We start from the raw sequence: 26,389 nt of genomic DNA on the forward strand, positions 1-26,389 counted from the left end.
AGAACAGTGAGAAATTCATTTTAAGGTTGGAATAACATAATAAAATAAATTTCAATCAGCAAGGAAAAAGCTGTTTATGTAAGTTAGATTAATACTTTGCGGAATGTTTTATATTGGTTTTACTAAGCAAGTAACTTCTATCATATAAAAGGTAGTGTAATATCTGTAAACCTACTTTTGGGCCACCTTGTATGTATATAATGATAATAAGGCTTGTTTTCGAGTCAGAAGATTAGTGCAGAATGCAGTATTATTCGTGGCTAAGCAGCCCCAGCTGCGACCTACATAGTTTGGCACATCCATTGTTTAGTAGACATAACCATTGACCGCTATTGGTCGATTTAGATTTTCTCATTTGTCTCTTTCGTGATATCCTTTTCTTTGCTTTGGCTTACTTTTGATTATTTCTATCTTCATAAGATCACTGATCTATATTAGACAGGGTGGTCAAAATAACGCTTTAGTTTTAACCCTGTTTTGCTTGTGTATACGTTCAGAAAATTGTGAAACCCAGCCCCTGAGGCTATCTTTTAAGGAAGGGTAAGGTGTAGCCTATCTCTTATACCAGACTGATTTGGCGGGTGGGGGGGAGGGGGATGAGTAGTTTGATGTTGTGCTGGTCACTTTGAACCTCTATTAATTATTGAGTATATATTCAGGTAATTGTGAAACCCATCCCCTGAGGCTATCTTTTAAGGAAGGGTAAGGTGTAGCCTATCTCTTATACCAGACTGATTTGGCGGGGGAGGGGGGGGGGAGTAATTTGATGTTGTGCTGGTCACTTTGAACCTCTATTAATTATTGACTATATATTCAGGTATTTCTACTTTAGCTTGCATTGACAAACCTAGGTCATGATGGGACATTTTTTTCTTTACTTCTTGGTAAATTTGAATTCTGCAAATAAGTTATAAATGAAGAGAACGATTACATTACATCATTATTATGAGAGGGCTAATAGTTGAGATATATTTTGCAACTAGTTATATTTTATTTTGAATTGTTAACACTGTATGCTACTAGCCCACATATTTTTGTACTTGCCTCAAAATGTTAACTTTTATACATATATTATAGCTTTTATATAGCGCTACTTTCATGCTTATAGCACGCGCAGAGCGCTTTGGTCCAATCTCATTTGTGGACCGGTGGGGGGGAGGGGGTATCTAGGAGTTGGTTTTCCGTGCTGCCTTTAGGCGCAAAGTAAACACAACTCTGTCCAAGTCGGGTGTCGAACCTCGAGCCCCCTTCTAAGTAGCCAAGCCAAGCTAAGTTCAAGCGCACTTGGCCTCTCGACCACACTTCCCACATGTACATGTAACTCTTAATCCTTTGCCAACTGGATTAACACTTTTCAAATTCACTCCTACATGCAAAAAGTCACTCATTTGGGGTGATTGGACCCAGTTCTAAAATATATGCTTTATTTTAAACCATTATTTTGATCTACCAAACATTTTTGTTGTGTTGATAAAAATTCTTGTTGAATCGCACACTTGTTCAATCTTCAGGTGTCCTTGAGAGATAGCCTGTCACAGTTGGTCAGGGGCGAAACTGTCAGTGCCCCATCAAGGTCCTCCTCCCACTCTGCCCGGGGCACGTCTCCAAGAGGCGGGTCAGCAGGGACATTTGTCACCCCCACATCGCCGAAACTCCCTAGTCCACACAGCCCAAGGAGGCCTCTGCATGCTAAGAAACAAAATGGAAGTGACAACTTAAAGGTAGGTTGTTTTATGTTTTTCTTTTTCATTCATTTTGTTGAACATTTATCTTCATGCCTTATAAATTACAGATGTTAGTTCAAAAGAGAAAATACTTACATCCATGTGTCAGTCTAGTCATGGATGTTATTCAGACTTAAATTATGATAAGTCATTTTGCATAGCCCATAGTATGGAAGAAGGAGCACTTGTACGCATTAGTCCTAGCATATGGGATAAGAAATGTGCCTTTGTTTTTGTGTATTTTATTAGGATTATTTGTTTTTGTACATTTGTAAATCATAGTTCATTGCTTTTCTGTATAGTTGCTACTTTCTAGTCTTCTGTTCTGAAGCATCTCTAAATTTAGTGATTACAAAGCTCGTATCAACGCACTTTGCCTGTCTGCCTGGTAAAAAGTTTATACACATGATATCTCTATACCCATTCTCAGATCAAGATTACACTTTGCACAATTATTCATTGGCATAGACAAAGCATGAATCAATAAAAAAAAAAAAGTTAAACAATTAATCAATTAATTAGTGATAATTAATTATTATGCTTGACATAGAATAAAGAAAATAACTTCTACATTATTGAGAGATATAGTTGTAAGTTCAGATTTCTTTCCATTAGATAAGCTTTTTTTTTTAAATAAAAAAGGGTTTTTATGTAATTTGCTTGTTTTACTAATGGCGTTACTCTAATCAAAGGTTAGTTATAAATCTCACAGTTCTATTTTGCATCTGTTCTAGCTTTTATTATAATGTTTTGTTGAGGGGTCCCAATCTTTTTTTCCATAAGCTTTGTTAATACAATTTTGTGTTGAGATTTTGCTTTTTAACTCTCTCATGCTGTTGTTTTTTGTTTTTTTCAATCGTTTTAGTAAAAAAAATGTCTAGATACTAATGCTTGATATCAACTGCCTACTTTTGACTGTGGTCTTTGTTGGAAAGTTCCTTTTGATTCTAAGCAGTTTCAAGTTATTTATAAATAAGAGACCATTTATTCCTATTTCTTTGATAAACTGACTGAAGAATTTTGAAATAAAGAGGAACTTGGATAAATTCCTAACCCCGTAGCTCACAATTCACTCTAACATTAACATCTAAAATAAGCACACATCATTGGAGTGAATGAAGATTTTGTGCCGGATTTTTTTTCTCAATAATTTTGTTACAAAGTTTATATCAACTCCCTCCGCCTGTCTGGTCAAAATTTTGAACATGTTGTTTCTTCCTCGCCCATCCTCGGATCAAGTTGAAACTTTGCACAATTATTTATTGTACCTAACAAAACATGAATCAATTTACAAAAAAAAATTAATCTGCTTGTCAATTCATAATTGGTAATTAAATATTTTGTTTGACATTAAATATTTGAAATGAATTATACACTATTTAGAGGTATAGTTGTATATGTGGAGTTATTTCCCTTAGATGCACTTTAAAAAAATATATTTTGCTTGTTAAATGATTATTTCACTTGAGTTTCTACATATATCTGCTTAGAAGTAGAATCTGTGTATGTTGTTAATAAAAAGTACATTGAGTTGTTTTTTTTTTAAACAAATGGCTTACATCAGTTTAGATCAGCGGTTATGCTCGGCGACCTCTTTTTACAATCCCCCACTCTTCCGCGACCCCCGCACACACGCACACATACAGCAATAGAAGAATAGACAATAACAATCCTTATTTTCGATTGTCTTAGGCGACCCCTGGCAAATCGTCAATCGACCCCCAAGGGGGTCGCGACCCACAGGTTGAGAACCCCTGGTTTAGATGTACTTGTTGTTTGGAGCTACATGCCAATGACCAGGCATTACCATCTGGCATGTTACTAAAATCTTGACTAATACGTTTTAGAGGTTCCTCAGGTATTAAGATTATTACCACTTAGTTCAAACTTCCTACAGGTTTGAACTCGGCCCCATCATGATGACACTTTGGAGTACTTCCAACATGGCTAGGCAGCCATCTCAGTTAGAACTAAAAACATCATTTAATGTTCTTAGACTTAAGATAGGCCTACACTCTTTGACTTCTGCTCAATCTATATCTGTTACACCATTGACTTACTTACTTAGACTTAGGTACTCCCGCGCCGTTCGGCGCATTGGGCGGCAAGCTGTCTCCATAATGATCTGTCACTGGCAATGTCTGAAGCCTCCTCCCATCTGGTGTCCACTGTTCTGAGGTCCTCCATGAAGGTGTGTCGCCAGGTAATACGAGGACGTCCCTGTTTGCGCTTTCCTCGTTTTGGCTTCCATGTTATCGCAACTCTTGGTGTGCGTAATTCATTTTGACGTAGAACATGTCCCGCAAACCTCATGCGACGCTCAGTCACAACCTCACTAAGTGTTCGACTCCCAGTTCGGCAAAGGATTTCCTTGTTTGAGATCCGGTTTGTGTAACTGACTCCCAAAATCCGTCTCAGCCATCTCTGTTGAGCCACATTTACACCATTGAACCTACAAAAAAAATTATTTTGTTGAATGTAGATCAGTAGACTTTGAACTCTTATTTCCAAAGTGAAATGTAATGTATTGTACATGGGGTTCTTGGTTAGAGCTAAAAGCGAAATTTTGCTGTTATTGCACTTAAGATACACTCTTTTGACTTTTGCTAAGTGTATCTCTGACTTTTGCTAAATCTACATCCCGTTGTTGCACCATGGAACCTAAAATAAATAATATTACTTTCAATGTAGACCTGTCTACTTTTAACTCTTGTGTAAAGAGAACCGTTGCTCACTTGTACATGTGCTTTTGGGATCTGGGGAAGTAACTCTTCTTCTCAGAAGATTGCGCTTTAGGAAAGTAATTGGAAAATAACTCAGCACTTTTGTTGTCTTATCTCCCTTTGTGAACTTAACTGTTAGAACATCGTCTGCTCAAAGTTCACTTGCTACCAATCTCTTGATGACTACCTGTCTATTTTCGTAGTACACATATTTTCCCCTTGAAGTAAACATTTTGACAACTGCGTTTTTTGATTTAGTATGTAGTCTTCGAAAATAATCCGTTGAAAACCAACTAGAATAACATCTCGTGTTAAGCTTCAGGATTCTCACCAGACTTAAAAAAGACATTGAAATGTAAGGTCTGGTCTTAGCTTAGACTTCAAGTGCCTTCTTACCTTAGTGTCGAAGATGATGTTAAGATATATTCTAGTTTTATAGTTTAGATCACCCTAAATCTTATTAATTACAGAAACTTGGCTCGTACTATGTAGAAACCGGAGACTAGATTTAATCTACACTTCTGTAATTAAAGTCAATCATAATAGATGTAGTATAATTTATATCGAGACTTATACCCATTTGTCAAAGATCTAGCCTACATTAAATTACATCTAGATTTACATACAGATACATAAGGAACTTTTAAAGCGGACATCATTTCTAGTCAGCTTGAGATAGATTCTAATTTAGGTAGAAAGCAGCATAAAATATGGACTGGATGTTTTAATTATCTATTTTGAATATTACACAGTTCTAGCCTAAATATTAGATTATATTTGATCCACTGCCACCAAATGGAATGCATGCTTGATTTATGAATGATTTAGTAGAATAAAGGAAGGGTTCATGTGCTCTGACATTTGCATGAGCTTTAAATGAAGCGGTCATGATTTATTTCTTCGCCTGCCCCTTAGTCTGTTGGGGCACCACACGTAATCTGTCCGCCGCTTTTATTCATTCCTCTTTTTTGCCTTGAATAGAAACTTTGTCAATGGCTGGCCCCAGGGCCGGTCCTACAGATTGCGGGGCCCTATGCGAAACGGATTGCGCGGGGCCCAGTCTGGGTAGGGATAAGGATAATAAGTGAAAATTAAGATTTTGTATTAGAAAATAAATGTGTCTTTGCATTTTATTCAAACTTTACTAAGTACAAAATCACTGTCAAATTAACTCTATGAGCCATCTGCAGTAGATAGTAGTTTTCCAACAAAGTCATACAGATCTGCTTTTTAGATTTACTATCGACTAGCAAAATATCGCTTTTGTTGTTGTTTTTTTTAGAGGTCGAGATAGATTTAGATCAATATTTGTATGTCAGTGTGGTATTCGAACTTCTTGTTTTGGTTAAAATTTGCCTTATTATTAGGCCTACATTTTTATTACATGATAGCCGACAATGCCGTTTTATTTTATCGCGAGTAAGATTGACGTTGTCCATAGTGAATGACACTCCGAAATGACAATTTGTATGTTTTTTAAGGAGATTTGCATGAGTTTTCAGAAAATTTTAATAATTTCAGATTTTGCAATATCTGGAGAATTCCAGGAACCATTTAATAATAAGTTAAAATGGTTTAATTTAATAATTTACACCTAGAATTCGCATCGCGCGGAGCCTATGAAAGTGCGGGGCCCACTGCGGCCGCATAGGTTGCAGTGGCCTAAGACCGGCCAAGGCTGGCCCGTCCTTTCTTTGATGATGTCTTCATATTGCTTTTTTTCGGTATGCCTCTCTCTCTTTTTCCTGCTACAGTTCCCTAAAGGAAGGTCTTTGCGAACCTAGTGATATGGCCGTGAATTTTTGGTTGGCGTTTTCGACAGTAGTCAGCAGGTCATTGTGAGCGAGGTCTCATTACGTCCTATCCTGTTCTACTTTGACACTTTGATATTTTGGGCTATGGGTTTTTATTTTAGGTTAGATAACTGTTAATTGTACAAGTGAAATTCATTTTTAGCGGCCCCCGAAAGGGGAAAAGACACAATTAGTTTTGTGTGGAATGTCTGTCCGTCTGTCCTTCCGTCCGTCCCGTTTAGATCTCGTAAACTAGATAATATAGTGAAAATCCGACATCATAATATTTTAGACCATTCAAAGTTTTGATACAACGGCAACGTTTTTCTTTTCTGAAAGCGAAAAATCTTATTTATAAATCACTCATTCAAGCATTTTTTTTTTTTTTTACAAAAAATACACCACTTTTACAACTATTCATTATTAATAGTAACAAACACAGGACGCTCGTTAGTAGGGGAGATGACTTCTTACCATATTTGTAACGCATTTAAGCAAATGTTTTAGATTTTTTGCCCCCTTTTTTTTTTTTTTTTTTTTTTTTACAATTGTATTGCTAAGTTAGTAAGTTCTATCATACTAACTACTACATTTACAAAAAAAAATTGTTTCCCCCTTTTTTTTTTTTAAAGAAAGAGAACAAATCTATTTAGTATGCATAGAAGTATATTAAAAACAACAATTAATAAGTAGTTTTTCATACTATCTCGTGAACTGCAGTGCTGCACTATTGCTATAGAAAAGTAAGTTAACTAAAGGAATTTTTTTTTTTTTTTACGGAATGTTTTTTTTCTTGAGGATTTGAATAAGAGATTGACCATTTACAAAACAATTAGATTTTCATTATAAGACATCAGTTAGGCCAGGTTCACATCAATCATCACATTCACTTTTATCTATCCTTTGGTCTGCTGGACCGCTGGGGCACCACACAAGATCTCCAAACAGCCGTCTCTCTCCATTCTTCTCTGTCATTTGTCTTTGATAGAATTTCATTCTGATGTTCTTTCTGAAAATAGTGAAACCTGCCCGGTTGAACCACTTCGGGGGGGCCGATTTTGAGTTTGTGTTTCCACACAAACTGTCTTTATAACCTTGTTTAAACAGGTTTTAGTGCATACGTTATTTGTACAAGTTGTAGCATTATTAAATTGTAAACCAAAAAGCGCTTGAAACTAAAGACTTGTATACGACAGAGTTGAATGAAAGAGATTCTCACTTAGAGTGAAAACAAAAAATTATCACATTTGGTTGTAAATTAAAAAGCAAATAAAAAATGGCGTTCAGCGCAGGTTCTACCTTTCTCAACTTTTAGTGTCATAACACACATTTCAGTAATTACTGTTAACAATTAATACATATTATAGTAATAATCTTTATTGTCCGTATGGAAATTTGTCTTACAATTTGTGCATTACACCAAACCAAAAAAACATTATAACTATAAGAAACCAAAGTGTACATTCACACACAGACTCACTCATAATTTACATGTGACAAAGTTTATACCAGATTGCTCTTATTTAATGATTTGATTGCCAGGGGAACAAAAGAGTGTTTGTGTCTGTTTGTCTTTGCTATCGGTGTCTTGTATTAGCAATGATTTTCAATGGATTCCCATTTGATACATTAAAATTTGTGCAGTCAAACTTTTTTTCCCGCTTTTTTGAAGTGTCCTTGTGGTCCCCCTTATGACAATTTGCCCGGGCGCCAAGAAGATTATCATTGTTGATCATTGTTTTGGATATAAAATAAAATCGTTTTTTTGTTTTGTTTCGTTCGTTCATTTTCTTATTCCTGAGTGGCTTCGTGTTTTTATGGTGAAAGTGTTTAGCTTGTCCTGCTTCTGGCACCAAACTTGATTACGTCATCTGTTGTGTTGTATAGTCCTACACGAATCTATTATCAACCCACCCTCTGTTTTTTAACCCGGGTACGTAAATAAACCTTCGGGGTCGGCTTGAATGTCGTCGATGCCCTAAGCGCTGAACATTCTCACTTTATCTTACCCCCCCCCCCCCCGTTTTTTTTTTCATGGCGAAAACAAAAGGGGGGAGGAAATCAGAGATAGTTTCTGATGACAACGGCAAGAGTGATTTCTCCTGTTTATTCTTTGTTCTCGTCTGTAGCATACGTGAAGTCAAGTAGCTAGTCCTGTATCCGAGATGACATGCGCAGTGGGGGTTCAAATCAGGCAATGCTTCATAGAGGTTTTCTTTAAGAGATGTATCTAGAGGTCAAAGTCTTGACCAGACCACGTGATATAACACGCAAGCTTGAAGAACAGGATTTTCTTGTTCCAGTCCGTGTTCTGGTTTCGATTTTTATCTACCAGAACATATTTCATCCCGTTCGCTGTGATCACATTGTGATGATGTCATTTGAAAGAGTTATAGCACTCTTATGATTGTGCTTAGTAATCTCGAACCGTCGCTTCCATCATCTTGATGCAATGTATTAGCGACACCTAGCGACAGATCTCTGCATGATTTTGAATGGCAGATCGAGCTACCGAGACCAATCGTTATAGTAGGCCTCAACACTGACCTGCGACGTCACAACATGTGGGCAGTGGAGACTAATTGCTCGTTGCCAAGCTCACAGGTTGCGACGTCGCAGGTCAGTGTTCATGTCTACTATGACGATTGGTCTCTGTCTTAAGTACATATCGTATTGTTTGTATGTCTTTTTTCTTGACCTCTCGAACACAAAGGCTTGTTGAGCGTGAGGTCTTCGCTATGTTCTTTTCTTGACTTTACTTGCGCGGCGAATGCTATAGACAAAGCGTTTTCTTTTTGCTGTTTCTAATTAAGTAACTTAGAAAAAAATATAATCCGTTCATTGTATTTGTTGTACACAAAAATGAAGGGCTGTCCACAACCGATGTCATCAGTCTTTGTGAATAATTCCTTTGGAGTTTAAAAGTTTGGCTAATCGTAGTGCGTTATTATTGCCCCCCAAACAGTTTGGAGTCTTACAGTACAACTGTGTAGGCACCTGGGGGAAAAGGTAAGCGCTGGAGGTTCCCTGCCCTCCCCCGCCGACTTACCTCCCTTCATTCTGGCATCTGTTCTCTGGGAATATATTTTTTTTTTATTGTCGATGAAGGCTGCTTGAAAGAAGACAAGGGGAGGAGAAGAAAAAAAAGTTAAAAATAGACCAACGTAGGATATGAGTCTTTTCGTGGGTTAACGAATCTGTAATCGTAAGGCTTATTGTTCCATGTGTTCTCGGACTAGGCCTGTGGGTAGACTTGTGGACATTATGTTGGAAGTCTAGATCTACGTGATGTGTGCAGTAGTGCTGATGTGTTCCTAAATTTCCTTATTGAGGATAACTCTGTCGTGTGCTGAACCGTTTTCGCCGTGCTGTTGTTATCTTTCCTTGCATAATTTCAGCACGTCGGAGCGTAAGTCCAGGTGAAACTTTGATTTGGTTGCTTAATGCATAACTTTTGATGTCAGCCGAGTAAGACAATCAGGGCGCTCTGGGGAGGGGGAGTCTTACGACTTGAATGGACGCTTTGATTGGTGAATAGCGAGATCTTTCCGGAGTATTTTCATGTATGATAGCGGCCTGGTCGTGTGATATACGCTGATTTGTGTCTAGACTCTCGTCTCGATGGTTCTGGGTTCGAATCCTGCCCACCGCCATCCGCTGCTAGAGGTTTGGGCTTGGCTGTAATAATCTTCAATTCTGGAGAAACCTCCGAAATATGTAAATATCTAATACCAGTTTTAAATCAGACTGAAACTTAAAAGACGAGTTACATTGATTTAAAACTCCAATCAGTATTACCATTTATTTTTTATAGTGATTTAATTCAGTATTGATTTAGATCGTGGGAGTTAGTTAGTTGAAGAAAGCGCTTGGCCGATGACGTGAACTTCTCCATGCCAAAGCTTGATGGGGGTCTTAAAATTTGTGTTTTTTGTTAGTGATTCTCCGAGCGTGTCACAGGTAGATCAACTTCTTCCACGCGAGTGTCCTGTCTTTGTGATTGAATGCTCTCAAAGATGTTACTCCAACACGAAGACGGTAGCCTAAACATACAATCTTTATCTGACAACTCTAAACTAACATAATGGTTGGTAACAATATTTATCTAGTTTTGTTTCTCTCTTGATACCATTTTCTTACAGACAGTATTGTTTTCTCTCTCTCTCTCTCTCTCTCCCTCACTAAAAATCCGTCATCTCTCTCTCTCTCTCTCTCTCTCTTTCTCTTCTATTACCCCTGTCTTCCACTACTCCCTTTTCTCACTCTTTGTACTCCCGCCTCTTTCTCTCACACAAGCTAAGACGATTTTTTAAATACTTATTTCTCTCTTCATCTCCTCTCTTTCGGTGGTTATTGCGTCGACCGCTTTCCTCCATGTTCTTCTATAATTGTATGCACGTAACCCCATTGCGAACGTATTTCCGCTTGACCCCTTCCTGTCCTCATTCCGTCCTCGTTGACGTCTGCTGCGACCAGATGTTCTGATTGGTTCACTGCACGTGCTACATTGTACCCCAGTGGCGACGTCTGTCACGTGTTGAATGGGACAAAGTGCATTGAGGTGCTTTTAATGTTGCTTTTAGGAAATGACCAACGCCTAATCCAAAGTCAGTTACTTTTGTGTTCTTTTTTTTTTTTCGTTAAATGCTAACAGTTACTAAAAAAGGAAAACTAGCGCCAAATTATTTCAGGTATCCTATTAAAGGCTGGGTCTAGCGGTGAAGTTCTTGTCTGGCACTCTGAAGCTTGGTTCTAGGGATGAAGCTCTTGTCTGGCTATCTGAATCTCTTGGGTCTAGGGATGAAGCTCTTGCTTGGCTATCTGAAGCTATTGGGTCAAGGGGTGAAGCTCTTGCTTGGCTATCTGAATCTCTTGGGTCTAGGGATGAAGCTCTTGCTTGGCTATCTGAAGCTATTGGGTCTAGGGGTGAAGCTCTTGCTTGGCTATCTGAAGCTATTGGGTCTAGGGGTGAAGCTCTTGCTTGGCTATCTGAATCTCTTGGGTCTAGGGATGAAGCTCTTGCTTGGCTATCTGAAGCTATTGGGTCTAGGGGTGAAGCTCTTGCTTGGCTATCTGAAGCTATTGGGTCTAGGGGTGAAGCTCTTGCTTGGCTATCTGAAGCTATTGGGTCTAGGGGTGAAGCTCTTGCTTGGCTATCTGAATCTCTTGGGTCTAGGGATGAAGCTCTTGCTTGGCTATCTGAAGCTATTGGGTCTAGGGGTGAAGCTCTTGCTTGGCTATCTGAAGCTATTGGGTCTAGGGATGAAGCTCTTGCTTGGCTATCTGAAGCTATTGGGTCTAGGGGTGAAGCTCTTTCTTGGCTATCTGAAGCTATTGGGTCTAGGGGTGAAGCTCTTGCTTGGCTATCTGAAGCTCTTGGGTCTAAGGGTGAAGCTCTTGCTTTGCTATCTGAAGCTCTTGAGTCTAGGGGTGAAGCTCTTGCTTGGCTATCTGAAGCTCTTTGGGGTTTCTAGTTCTATTGAATGAACTAAGACTTGCACATACTTTTTGTATTTGTATTGTTAGTAACAAACATATTTATTCAAAGTAAATATTCTTGGCCAACTGCATATGTATAAATCTATATAGATTAAAAAATGTGCGCATCTTTCGCAAGACGTGCTGGTCTTGGGTTTGATTCCCTTACGTTTGGCGTAATGGCTCCGTGGTGTTAAATGGGCACAATGGAACTAATTACAATTCCTATCATCATCATTTGTACTTAAAATCTATTTAAGAAAACATAACAGGCCATTTCTTCCATTTCATTTCTTCCAAAACCATTTCTTCCATGCCATTTCTTCCATTTCATTTCTTCCAAAGCCATTTCTTCCAAGCCATTTATTCCTTGCCATTTCTTCCAAATCCATTTCTTCCATGCCATTTCTTCCAAGCCATTTATTCCTTGCCATTTCTTCTTCTTCCAAACCATTTCTTCCATTTCATTTCTTCCAAGCCATTTCTTACAAGCCATTTCTTCCATGCCATTTCTTCCAAGCCATTTATTCCTTGCCATTTCTTCTTCTTCCAAACCATTTCTTCCATTTCATTTCTTCCAAGCCATTTATTCCTTGCCATTTCTTCTTCTTCCAAACCATTTCTTCCATTTCATTTCTTCCAAGCCATTTCTTCCAAGCCATTTCTTCCAAGCCATTTCTTCCAAGCCATTTCTTCCAAGCCATTTCTTCCTTGCCATTTCTTCCATGCCATTTCTTCCAAGCCATTTATTCCTTGCCATTTCTTCTTCTTCCAAACCATTTCTTCCATTTCATTTCTTCCAAGGCCCAAGCCATTTCTTCCAAGCCATTTCTTACAAGTCATTTCTTCCTTGCCATTTCTTCCAAACCATTTCTTTCATGCCATTTCTTGACCATATATTTCATTAAGAAAAGAAACACCAGCCAGAGAAGATAATTTCAATTTGTTTAAACATCTTGACTTTAACAATTTCATCTATCCCTTGACTTTTGTCCTAGGGGGTGCTGTGACAGTTCACGTAACCAAATCCCTCCACTTTTTTCCCCGGTCAGCAGCTGTTCTTAGCAGGACATCAAGAGAGAGGCCGGTCCTTTCTTTGATGTTGCCTAGTCAGAGTTTCTATGGATGCTCCTGTCTCCTTGCTCCCGCCTATTTTATCACACGCCTGTCGAAAACAAAAAGTTTTGTTTTTGTTTCTTTCTGTAATGACTTGAATGAAATCACAAATTAATATTTGTTTTCTCTTGTATTTACTTGTGGCTGTGTAGACAATTTACAGTATGCTGGGTGACCTCCTGGCCAACCCCTGATCCACACACCCCACGCCCTCAGACTTACCTGCGTCTTGTTTGAACAGTCCCCTCCCCTCCTCCTCGGGCTACCCCGATGTTCTTCTACGTGGCCAAACTTTACAAGTCAGCAGACGTGAGTACCGGCGGCACGTGCCTTGATGCGAACGTGTTTGCTCTCGTGTGAGTAATAACTCCAGCACATTAAAAACATTAGTCTACACACGTGCGCATCGTATTGTATGAGAGCCTTGGGTTCTAGGTTTTTTTTTTTTTTTTTTTAAAGTTTAAATCTAGGTAGGATTGGAAATTTGGCAACACATGACTCCTGAGCAGAAGTTTTGATGAGCAGGATCTTGAGTTTTTAAAAAAAGTTTTGAGTGATGTATGCCTTCTGTTAGCGTTCTGCTCACGTGGGAACTGAAATACTGATAGGTCGATCAAAACGAAATTGGCTTGGTAGAGTCAGAATCACGCCGCGAGGAGGTCCTGGGTTCAAGATCCTCGACTGCATCGACTATTTTTTTTTTTATTTATGAGTAGACGTTGTGGGGCGGTTAACCTTGATAGAAAATGGGGTTTTGACCTGGCAACTCCAATTTCATCTTTCATTTCTCTCATACTGTTCATATACTGTTATTGTATCCCTGTTTACTTATATTGACTATCTTTGTTTGGGTATGGGTGTAAAGTGCCTCGGTTCGTGGCGTAGACTATGCGTGGGCATTTTGGAAATTCCTTTTAAACTATGTAGGAATTGAGCAATATTATAAGAATCTAACGATGTAGGAATTTGAGTCTCGTAAGACTCGAACAATGTAGGAATTGAGCAATCTGAGAATTGTTGTATTTTGTCTCAGATCTATGTGTAGAAGATAAATAAATAAAAAAAATTCTGGCATTCAAAACATTTTGGGTTCAAGAGTAAGACGTAACGAGTCCTAGACGAAAGCCTAGCGTAACGATTATCGTTCTTTATTGTTTTCTTATGTCTGTCATGAGACGGAAGATTTCATACTGGTTGAGATGAATATAGACAGATACCAGTCTGAACTTGGGAATCGCTCTTTCATTTCTACTCCCCCCCCCCCCCAACTAAAAGTACACATCATGGAAGCTTGTTTACGAAAAGGGCAGCTTGCCCTTTTTTTTTTTTGTTTTGTTTTTGCCTGGCAACATATTATTGTTTCACTTTCATCGTCTTTTAAAGTTCTGTTTGTTTGATTTTGCATGCTTTTGGTAAAAAACGAAAGCTCACAGCTACTCAGGGCGTTGTATGTCCAGCACAACGACCACCCACCTCGACTTTCCCACGTTTTATAATCAGCATGCGCCCGCGATGTTGCTGGGTACTAGGGAGATGGTGTGGCCAGGGCGATGAAAGTCTAGTCACTACACGCACAGTCCATGTAAAGGGCCACGCTCGCAAGTCGAGGTTTGACTTCGCGGAAGTGTCACATCGCCCTTGTGTCCATATTGCACACTGTTAACCTGGTCCCGCATGTAAGACAAGTCTGATAGTTTAGGACAAGACGGAAAAATTTAAGGCATAGAACAGTGTTTCTGAAACTGGGGTCGGCAAACCCCAAGATGTAAGACAAGTCTGATAGTTTAGGACAAGACCGTAAAATGTAAGGCATAGAACAGTGTTTCTCAAACTGGGGTCGGCAAACCCCAAGATGTAAGACAAGTCTGATAGTTTAGGACCCGACGCAAAAATGTAAGGCATAGAACAGTGTTTCTGAAACTGGGGTCGGTAAACCCTAAGATGTAAGACAAGTCTGATAGTTTAGGACAAGACGGAAAAATGTAAGTCATAGAACAGTGTTTCTCAAACTGGGGTCGGCAAACCCCAAGATGTAAGACAAGTCTGATAGTATAGGACCCGACGGAAAAATGTAAGGCATAGAACAGTGTTTCTCAAACTGGGGTCGGCAAACCCCAAGATGTAAGACAAGTCTGATAGTTTAGGACAAGACCATAAAATGTAAGGCATCGAACAGTGTTTCTCAAACTGGGGGTCGGCAAACCCCAAGATGTAAGACAAGTCTGATAGTATAGGACCCGACGGAAAAATGTAAGGCATAGAACAGTGTTTCTCAAACTGGGGTCGGCAAACCCCAAGATGTAAGACAAGTCTGATAGTTTAGGACAAGACCGTAAAATGTAAGGCATAGTAATAAATTGGTTCTCAAACTGGGGTCTGCGAGACGACCGAACGGGGTCCGCAGAAAGATGAAAATTGTATACAATTAAAATTAAAAGACAGTTAATCCGATCGTATAACTTGAATACTTATCAACTCCCCCATTACTATTGTTTGATATGTCTAGTACGTACTAATCTATGTTGACCTAAATCGAAGATGTGAAGACATTCTCTCCTTAACTACACCCGACTGGGTGTCGAACCTTTTTACGCTTGCACATACTCTCTTGAACCATCCACAAACGAAAAACTTAAACCAATAGTTAATCAGGGATACCACAAACTCTGCATTAAGGGGTCATTGTAAAGAAGTTCCCCGTCTTCTTGTTGGGTTCATTGCCACAAAGAAAAGAAAATTATAATCTCAGTAAACAATCCTTCAGCAAAATGTTGTGTTTTTTTTTTTAGATTTTTTTTTCTTATATAATATGCATTTATGTGGGTAAGTTTTGACTATATAAAGGGTCCAGGGGTAAAAAAAAAAAAGTTTGAGAACCCCTTGGCGTAGAAGACCTGTGGACATTTTAGACTTAGGTGACGTGCTACAACTTTTGAATGGGATAGACATGATCACGTGATATTAAACTAGGACGATACGGAAGAGCAGTAGCAGGTTTTGAACTAGACTTAAAAGCAGCGGTTCTCAACCTTTTAAGCTCGGCGACCCCTTTTTAGAATCCCCCACTCTGCCGTGACCCCCCCCCCCACACACACACACACAGCAACAGAAGAATAGACAAAAAATCCATATTTTCGATGGTCTTAGGCAAATCGTCAATCGACCCCCAAGGGGGTCGCGACCCACAGGTTGAGAACCCCTGCTTTAAAATGATAACATCTAGTTAGTGACAGATACTTTGACTTCATCCCGTTTTAGATACTCAACCGTTGCTTCATTTGCACTATTGTTATAGTCAGGGCCGGAGTTAAGTAAGTGAAAGCAGGGTTTTTTGTGGAGCCTCTTACACTTTATTGAAAACTTAAATAAAAATGTACTTGTTAATAAGATTACTTTTATCTATAAGGATGTCATTTTTTTTTTCGAAGAAAAAAAATTGAGTACTTGTAAATTTAACGGCAAGTTCTTTCTTTGAGAAAATAAAATAATATGCACAAATAAGTAAAAATAAAGTAATTTTTTTTTTTTTTTTGGTTTGTGGAAGGGTTGACGCACTGCGCACATCTGGAGCTGCGTTGTTTGTAATTGTTATTTCGAGCACGCTACAAGCGGAGACATCTTTTAAACCACAACAGAATGTTAAACTAGTGTAAAACAAAACACGGAAAAAGAAATGCGTAAGAAATTGTTGAAAGTCGAAGTCGAAATTCGGATATTTTTTCTCAATCTCTTTTATGGCGGTCCCTCGTATCTTATCTTATAAATTACAGACGTTACTTCAAAATAGAAGATGATCACGCCCTAGGCGTGTCGCTGGGTCAGTCTTAGTCATGCATGTTAATCAATGACTTAAACTCTGCCAAGTCATTGGTTTTCCTGGCTGAATCAGACAACCCATTCCATGCTCTAATATCACTATATTCTATAGTGAGCGAGCTACCTTAAAGCAGACATTAATTGTACTGAGATGATCATTGATCATCGTTAGGTCAGTACAAGGTGCAGACCATTATTAAGTTATATATTCTAGAGATGCTCTTTTTCATTATAAGTATTTTGTACTAGGATAGATCTGTAGGCTATGTTTGGCTTATGTCTTGCCCTTGTGGAGGCTCCAGGGCTGTAGACCCGCTCGCCCTCCCTTAAATCCGACCCTGGTCATAGTTGGCTATTGGTTGTTTGTTGTGCTGGCCTCATGACACCCTGCTCGTTCACCGTTGGCCAGAGAAGTCGATGACCTTAACATCATCTGCCCTTATAGACCGCATGGTCTTTAAAAGGGAAAACATAACATATTTTATATTATCAGTATCGTGCCTGATACTAACTAAGTAGTTATATTCTCAATGCTCAATACCATCAAAGAGATTAAAACATAATTTTTGTAATGTATTTTAATCTAGTTTCATACTTTCAATGAAATAATTCTAAATTTTGAATATGGCTTAATTTTTTTTAAATATTTTTTTTTGTTTAAAGAAATAGGACAAAATCCAACCTAAAAATTAATCAAAGTGTTCAGCTCAATTCTCAGAATTTGCGAAATGTTCCGTTAAAGAAAAAACAAACAAATTAGGAAACAACTGCTCTATTTAAAATGTCTGTGTCTGGTAAGGATATTCGCATTTATAGCAACTTGTACGTTATATATCTTATCTACCCATGCACTATCTACGCAGACCAGCAGTTATCACAGCACCCCTTAGCTTAAAGATTAAAAAAACATTGCGGCGGATTGTTTTGATTCGTTTTTGTCGCCTTGACGTGCGCCCTAATTGAAAACAGATGAAAACAAGAATCTCGCCAGGGCCGGTCTTAGGCCACTGCAACCTTCTCCAGTCGCAGTGGGCCCCGCGCTTTCATAGGACCCGCGCAAATTCTATGTGTAATTATTAAATTGCAAAATATATACGAAAGATTCCTGTAAATGTACTGCGTTTATTAAAATCTCCCGACAACTCATAAAAAATCTCCTGACAAAATTGTCATTTGTGGGTGTCATTTAGAACGGAAAAGGCCAATCCTACGTGCGATAAAAAAAAAAAAAGGCATTGTCAGCTTTCATGTAATAAAATGTAATAATCGGGCGAATTTTTCACCTAAATCGAAAGTTTTACTTTACTTTTATAGTCACTGGCATATAAATATGCCATAGGTTGCAAAGCTCGTATTGTAAAGTTAATTTGATGGCAATTTTGTACTTTGTAAAGAATGAATAAAATGCAAAGTCGAATTTTTTTCTAATACAAAATATTAATTGTCACTTATTATCGTTATCCCTACCCAGACTAGGCCCCGCGTATTCAGTTTCTCATAGGGCCCCGCAATAGTTAGGACCGGCCCTGAGTCTCGCCTTTAACTTCCTCCACTTGTTAATTGTGCGCCCTCCGTGATTTTTTAAATTATAGCTTTTATATAGCGCTACTTGCATGCTCAGAGCGCTTTGGTCCAATCTCATGTGTGGACCAGTGGAGGGGAGGGGGTATCTAGGAGTTGGTTTTCCATGCTGCCTTTAGGCGAACCTCGAGCCCCCTTCTAGGTAGCCAAGCCAAGCCAAGTTCAAGCGCACTTGGCCTCTCGACCACGCTTCCCTACGCAGTGATGTAATAATAAGCACAATGTGAACTCAAGAAATGTTTATAAATTTGGGTGATTTTTTTTTTTTAAATCCACATTATAGTCCAACCTTCTGCTCTTTTGCACGGCTACATTGAAGTACGTGGCCCCAGGGCTAACATCATGAGGTACGAAACGCCCCTCGCTCTATTACTCCCCTCCCCCCTTTTTGTTTTCTTCATTCCTTGCATGTTCTTGTCTTACGCGCCCGTTTATCTCCCTTCTGTATTGTTTAGGTTCAACCCCCCTTTCCATTTCTTTAACTCCTCCCCCCCCCCCTTTTTTTTTGGATAAGGGGGGTGGGACGGTTGTAAATGGGAATTCCTCTGCCCTGAGTCACGCTGGTGTATCCTTGGGGTTTTATTTTGTTGTTGCGCGCGTGTGTGCGTGTGTTAGAAAAGCAGTTATGGACAATTCATTGTTGTGATCAGCGGAGACAGATCTAGATAGAAAGGACGCATTGTGGTGTTCATTTAATTAGTTTTACCGACTTGTGGTTCGCTGTAAAGGTTTGAGTGTCGACTAGTGGTAGTCTGTGCCTTTATTCCTGGATTATTATAGTTATGATATGAATTCTTGGGATTGCGTCAGTGCTTTGTACAATTAGATAGAGCCATCGTTTGTCTAATACATGCCTAACGGCTGTCTGTGTCGGCTCTATCGAAGTTGTTAGTGAACGGATGCTGCGAGGGTGGGGGAGGGGCTAGCTGGAGCTTGTGACCTTTGACCACTGGGGTGGTAATTTGCATACGGGCGAAATGACTCTAGATCAGAAGAATGTTTTTTTTTTGGACATTCCGATGGTCTAGACTTCTAGAGGCTAGTTTCGCTTGGTGCGTTATCGTTAGGCGGTGGTGTCGAATCCAGTGTCACAGGTTCGAGCCTCGGTCGGCGCATGCCCTTATTTTCGTAGCATTTTAATTCACTACTTTCTCTCTTAAAAACTTGGTCCCTGGTGCTGTTATTCATTTATGTTTAATATATGTTTGTATGACTTGAATAGGATGTTGTAGGAATGTGAGCATGGGTTTTTGTTTGAGTTTGTTTGCAGTTTCAGTTGGAGAGGAGAAGCAGGACACTTTGACCTTTAGAGTTCTGACCAGAGTACGCGTTTCTTTTTCCTCTTCTTTTTCTTCATCTGTTTCTCCTGCTGCTAATCTTTTCATTGTAGTTTCTCTCCGCTCTTTGTTGCTTTCTTCCTCGTTCTCTCTCTCTCTCTCTCTCTCTCTAACTCTTACTCTCACTCTCTCTCTCTCTCACTATCACTCTCTCTCGCACTATCACTCTCTCTCTCTCTCTCACTCTCTCTCTCTCTCTCTCTCTCTCTCTCTCTCTCTTTCTCTCTCTTACTCTCTCTCTCTCTTACCGTCTCTCTCTTACTCTCTCTCTCTTACCCTCTCTTTCACTCTCTCTCTCTCACACTCTCTCACTCTCTCTCTTTCTCTCTCTTACTCTCTCTCTCTCTCTCTTACCGTCTCTCTCTTACTCTCTCTCTCTTACCCTCTCTCTCTCTCTCTCACTCTTTCTTATTATCTCTCTCTCACTCTTACTCTCTCACACACTCTCTCTCTCTCTTACTATCACTATCACTCTCTCTCTCTCTCTCTCTTACTGTCTCTCTCTCTTACCCTCTCTCTCTCACTCTCTCTTACTCTCTCTCTCTCGTACCCTCTCTCTCTCTCTTTTCTATGTCTCTTTCCTAAAAAGTAAGTAAAGTTAACCCTTTCAGCCCTTGCGATATACAGGGGAGGTGATGTAAAGGTCATCTGTTTCTGTGTCCCGCAGTTGACTAAGGTGTCATGCTGCCAGCACAACGACCAACCGCCTTTACTTTTTCTAAGCTATTGTCAGTTACCTATTAGAGCTGGGTGGCGCCCTTAAGATCCAAAAATTTAAATTCCCAGTCTTCGAGATTCGGAAGCCAAGCAAGGGAAAGAATTAGTACTTGACTGAAGTCCACTTTATACATCGTCGTCTTAGTCTTAGTGAACACAACCTGAACAATAGGACGCGACTGTAGAAACAATAGATAACTCTACAGCCTTTCATGTTCATAAGCTCCTCACTAGCAGAGTGGTTACCGTGTTGGCCTGAGAAAGATTTAGCCATGAGTTCGATTTCAGATCGTTCCTTCTTTTTTTTTTTTTTTTTTATTGTTAGTCAAATTTAATTACCTGACTGATGCAAAACTTAGACTTACTTAGGGTCCTCCCGCGCCGTTCGACAAGCTGTCTCCACAAAGACCTGTCACTGGCATTTTCTGTAGCCTCCTCCCACTAGGTGTCCACTGTTCTGAGATCCAAAACTAATTGATATATAATATAAACTTTGTTTTTTTTTAAGGTATTTTTTGTTTTGTTTTCTTGTTTCTATTTCTCTCTGTCTGTCTCTCATTTTCATCTCTCCCCCATCTGCCTCTCTTTCTCTCCGTCTGTCTGTCTCTCTCATTCTCTCTTCCCTTTCTTTCATCTTTATATTTTACATCTTAATATTTTCTACCCTCCATGTCGTTTCTTTGTCGTGTCTAAATATCCTCTTTCTTTCTGCTCTCTACCCTTCACACACACACACACGCACACACACACACACGCATCTTTAACTTCATAATTAAAAAAACCCTCACCAGCATTCCTTAACTGACAGAGTATACATATATCAAGATCCACGTCTGGTCTCTCATGTACAGTAACACAAGGTCACTTCTGTTTGTTTACCTGTTTAATAGCACTCCCACCCCCCATTCCTGGTATATTTTTTTTTAAATTCAATGTTCTTGTCATTGTTGACAATAGATCTCATTGACATGTGTTGTGGAACTTTGCACAAACCATCCACACAGTTGAGTGGTCTTCAAAGGGAGGCTACTCAAGTAGCAGTCTTTGCATTTCTCACTAACCAGGCAGAGTTACTGCTCTTTCCATGCTTCAACATTTGTCCGAGGTGCTGCGTAGACTGTCCTTTTTTAATGTACACATGCAATCTTAAGTACGCTTTTTTACGATTGATTCGTGCAAGGGCGTGATTTAAATCCACAGTTTAAGTCATCGGACCCGGATTCAAACCGCGTACCTTTAATTAGGCACTCATGTTTCCAACCACTTAGCCTCTTTGCTCCTTGGCATTTGCTCCTTGGCAGTGTGTACAGTCTTAGTGTGTTGGTCTTTAGTGTTTTGTACAAATCTTAAGAGAAGTGTGTTTTTATAGAATAGCAATACTGCAGATTGAGCTATATTTATAGGTTCGATTAGTGCAGTAGTAAATCATAATAATAATAATAATCATCTTTATTATCCATAAGGAACTTTGTCTTACAATGTGTGCATTACACCAAAATATACATTCACACCAGACTCACTCATTATTTACATGTGAAAAGTTCATATCAGATTGTTTCTATTTGATGATTTGATTGCCAGGGGAACAAAAGAGTGTTTGTGTCTGTTTGTCTTTGCTATCGGTGTCTTCGTATCTTTTTTTTTTTTTTTGTGATGGTAAAATCACAAAATCCTGACCCAATGGGTGTTTTTAGCGGCCCCCGAAAGGGGAAAAGACGCTATTAGTTTTGTGCGAAATGTCTGTCCGTCCGTAAACTAGAAAAGATATTGAAAATCCGACATCACAATATTTTATTTTAGACCATTCAAAGTTCTGATGCAACGGCCCCTTTTTTTTTTTCTGAAAGCGAAAAATCTAATTTTTAAAATCAGTTATGCAAGACCTAAATTAAAACGAATAGTAATCTTGTAAACGTCATTTTCGTGAACTTTTTTTTTTTATTATCGAAAATATTTTATTTTTTTTAGCATTCGAATAAGAGATTGAGCCTTTTCAAAAAATTCGAATCCTGGTGAAGACTGGGATTTTCTACTTTGGAATCCTTAGGCGCCTCTGAGTCCACCCAGCTCCATTCTTATCTCTCATTTGTCTTTGATATAATTTCATTTGGATGTTCTTTCTGAAAATATTGAAGCCTGCCTTGGTGGACCACCTCGGGGGCCGATTTTGAGTTTGTGTTTCCACACAAACTGTCTTTGTAATCTTGTTTATTTCTAGAATCTTTTTAGCTTTTTTATGCATGTTTGTCTCAAACAGCTGCCCAAACTGTTGTTGTTGTTTTTTTTACCAATGACTTTACCAGCAGCATTTAGGATTCTATGAAGTTTATTTTTATTGTTAATGTTCAGATTGCCATACCAGGCAGTAATATTAAAACTTAAAATATTGCAGATTTGAGCGTGATAAAACATATCCAAGGCCTTTTCGCTAACATTAAACGAGGATATTTTTCTAAGCAATCGTAATCTTTGCTGCCATTTTTTTGATTATATAATCAGTATTTGCAGAAGTGTTTTAATCGTAGTCATGTTTAAAGATTAAGACAACATGAAGGGAGTTAATTATATTGAGGTTTGCTTGGGGGGGGGGGGGAAATTGACGCCAAGGGAATTAATTATTATAAGGTTTGATGACTTAAATGATGCAAAGGGAAGTAATTATAGAGAGATTCGAAAAAATCAGACGATGTTAATCGTGTTAATAATTGCCAGATACGAGGGAAGTTCTTGTGTCCTGAAATGAGATATTGTTCGAATGTCCAGTGTAAACGCTGGCTTAGCGAGTTCCGTTGTTTGTGCATTTTGACCGAAGTGCTCTATCAAAAAGGCAAAATCATTCTGGAAAAAAAAGGGGGGATATTTGGGCATACCCTGGTTGTTTGGAAGCTAAAATCTAAGAGTGGGGAGGGGGGGAGATAGAATACACAGCCATTAGATGCACGTGCAGTGTTTCCTGGCGTTGGTTGTCATGGTATTAGGCCTACTTTATACCACAGACAGTGTGTTTTATGAGCTGCAGTGTTCATGGCTGTCCTAAAGGAATGTGGCATTGTGTTGACGCGGAGTTTGATTCAAAATGTTTCACTCTTTGTAGATATTTCTTGTGTTGGTTTATGATAGCTGGACGATGCTTAATCACTGAGTGAATCGGATGAGTTTAACTCTTTTCTCTCCGTAATTATTTACCACATTCTGGTGGAGTCAACGCTGGTATCGTCAGTTAGGAGAGAAAGAGTTAAAGGGTTCTGAATACGATTCGGTAAAGTCGTACAAGAGAATCCCCCCTTTTTGGGGGGTTCTTATCACATGGCCTCGCGAAGCTGTCATTTTTTATAGCCGCTCGTTACGATAGGTATGTTCCCGTTTTAGCTGCAAAATGCCTACTTTAGCAGCTCGATTGGCTCAAATTTTAGCTGCAGCGTCTGGATAATCAAAGGATATTTAGGTAGACGAATTTTAGCGACAAATCGTATCAAATTGTAACAAGGCTTAACATTCTTTCGACGAGTCTCCTTTGGTGAATTAAGCCAATCGGTGTGACTGCTGGATGTCACGTGTCAAAGTGTCGCTGGCGGGATGTGGACCACATAGTTGTCCCCCCCACTTTGCTGTATGTAAAGACAAGAATGTGTAGAAGATGTCATCAGGACTAGATCTGGATGGTGTGGTGACCAGGTCACTCGGTCCACTGGTCTGTCTTACTGGTTTGTCGATCAAGTATTCGTTTAAACATAACCCCAAAGTCGTTATTATTTAAAAGCTTAGGGTCAAAGTTCACGACAGCATCGTAACGCATCATGTTCGTCCTGTTAGTATTAATATATTTAATTAGGAAGCGTGGTGGCTGAGTGTTAAAGTGCTTGGCTTCCGAGGGTCCCTGGTTCGAATCCTGGTGAAGACTGGGATTTTTAATCTAGGGATCCTTAGGGCGAATCTGAGTCCACCCAGCTCCAATGGGTACCTGACATTAGTTGGGGAAAAATAAAGACAAAAGTAAGAGATAAACGCAAAAGACATTTATTTATCACTTACTTTTGTCCCTTACATTTATCTCTTACTTTTGTCCCTTACATTTATCTCTTACTTTTGTCCCTTACATTTATCTCTTACTTTTGTTTTTAGCTTTTATCTCTTACTTTTGTCTTTTGCATTTATCACTTACTTTTGTCCCTTACATTTATCTCTTACTTTTGTCTTTAGCATTTATCTCTTACTTTTGTCTTTTGCATTTATCACTTACTTTTGTCTTTTGCATTTAACACTTACTTTTGTCCATTACATTTATCTCTTACTTTTGTCTTTTACATTTTTATCTCTTACTTTTTGTCTTTTGCATTTATCACTTACTTTTGTCCCTTACATTTATCTCTTACTTTTGTCCCTTATATTTATCTCTTACTTTTGTCCCTTACATTTATCACTTACTTTGTCCCTTACATTTATCACTTACTTTTGTCCCTTACATTTATCTCTTACTTTTGTCCCTTACATTTATCTCTTATTTTTGACTTTTGCATTTATCACTTACGTTTGTCTTTTGCATTCATCTCTTACTTTTGACTTTTGAATTTATCTCTTACTTTTGACTTTTGCATTTATCTCTTTTACCGCTTAATTTATCTCTTACTTTTACCTTACATTTTGATTAGTCTCTTTCTTTTGTCTTCACCGTGAATACTAAATAGTGTCGAACTTGTGTGTATGTGTGTTGTAGCAAGGTGCTTATGTTTAAAAAAACCCTGAAATTTTCTCCCTACCTTGGAAAAGTAATGTCATGTGACCAATTTATTTGTTCAGGACATATTCAGTGGGCTTAGTGGTTTTTTTTTTTGGCAAGTAATAATAGCTATGATAATCACAATACTCCCCCCCCCCCCCATTCCCCAGTAACAGCATATATTTCAATGTATACTGAAAGCCAGTGTCATGTTGACATTTACATCTTGTCTGCTTTCAATGTCCCATTCAAATGACGCGTCCACTTTTTTTGTAATCGGGGTAATCAGCGGTTTGAGCAGGCGTTACTATTTAAGAGTTGAACCCCTCTTGGAAGACCCGCGGTGTTCACTACTATTCTAATCATAGACATCTTTGTAGAGGGACTTTATTTTTTTTCCTTTATTAGCATAGCAATGGGCTAGCAATAATGAAACGAACTGTTAAAAAGACAAACTGATCTAAATATCCAAGCTCTGTGATCCTCTTGATTCTATTCTGTCCCAGCATTGAATTATTTTGGAGGCTGTTAAAATTGAACGACTTAAATCACCCCGTAACTTGATTAGAATGTAGTTCTCTTTACACATTTGACATGTTCGGGTCTGTTGGGGTTTTCGTTCATCGTAATCAAGCTTAGCATTAAGATTGGATTGCTTTGTTTTTTTTTTTTTGGGGGGGGGAGCGGGGGTTGTTAAACCATGCTATTCTTAATGGGATTTTTTTTTGGGGGGGGGGGGGCGGGGATGCGTATATTCACTGGTCATTATGTAAAAGGAGCTATTTTATCCCCCCCTCCCAAACCCATACACCAGGGTGCCTACATGAACACATTTAAGTGTTTATTGTTGATGACTAAAATAGTAAAATAAAATAACCTTGCGTACAACCGCCTCCCCCTCCCCTCCCTCCCCCCCCCCCCAAAAAAAAAAAGACCTAAACACTCTACAAAGTTTGGGCAAAGGTTAGGTTAGGGTAACCTGATCTGGACTCGGGGTAGGGGAAGGAGTAGGAGAGGCATCATTTGAATAGAGATTTAGATTTGATCTTGTCATTGGTTCTGGCTTCAGTGGATTTATTCCTAAAGCTTTGTTTTAAAAATTTTTAAAACAAGACTCGAATGCTCACAAATTACGATACCCATAGTAACGAAGGTTATGTTCATTAACTCCTCATTTTAAAAAGACTTTGAGGGTTGAAAAAAAATTGAACAGTTGCCGAATTTTAAACGCCCATTATATCCTCTCATTGACGCACGAGTGTTGAGTCAGCACCTACTTCTGTCCCTCAGGTACCTCCAGCTCCCCCGACGTTGTCGCCCCCCATCCCCCCAACTTGAAGCTTCCAGAGCCTGTAGTCTCGCTGAATCTCATTGCCATTCAGCGTGT

General features: G+C 39.0%; 1 protein-coding gene across 2 annotated transcripts in view; it reads left to right on the forward strand.

Annotated features, from left to right (window-relative positions):
- LOC106071514 (serine/threonine-protein phosphatase 2A regulatory subunit B'' subunit beta-like) overlaps nt 1-26,389 on the forward strand; it is a 123,405-nt gene that overhangs the window by 2,657 nt on the left and 94,359 nt on the right. The window contains exon 3 of one of the 2 annotated variants that reach the window (XM_056011860.1): nt 1,512-1,721. In XM_056011860.1, the coding sequence (XP_055867835.1) occupies nt 1,512-1,721 (210 nt within the window). Of the gene's footprint in view, nt 1-1,511; nt 1,722-8,922; nt 9,660-26,389 lie in introns of those variants that run through there. The other variant, XM_056011859.1, reaches the window with a different exon arrangement.

This window comes from Biomphalaria glabrata, chromosome 15 (assembly GCF_947242115.1).
Source record: "Biomphalaria glabrata chromosome 15, xgBioGlab47.1, whole genome shotgun sequence".
NCBI lineage: Eukaryota > Metazoa > Mollusca > Gastropoda > Planorbidae > Biomphalaria > Biomphalaria glabrata.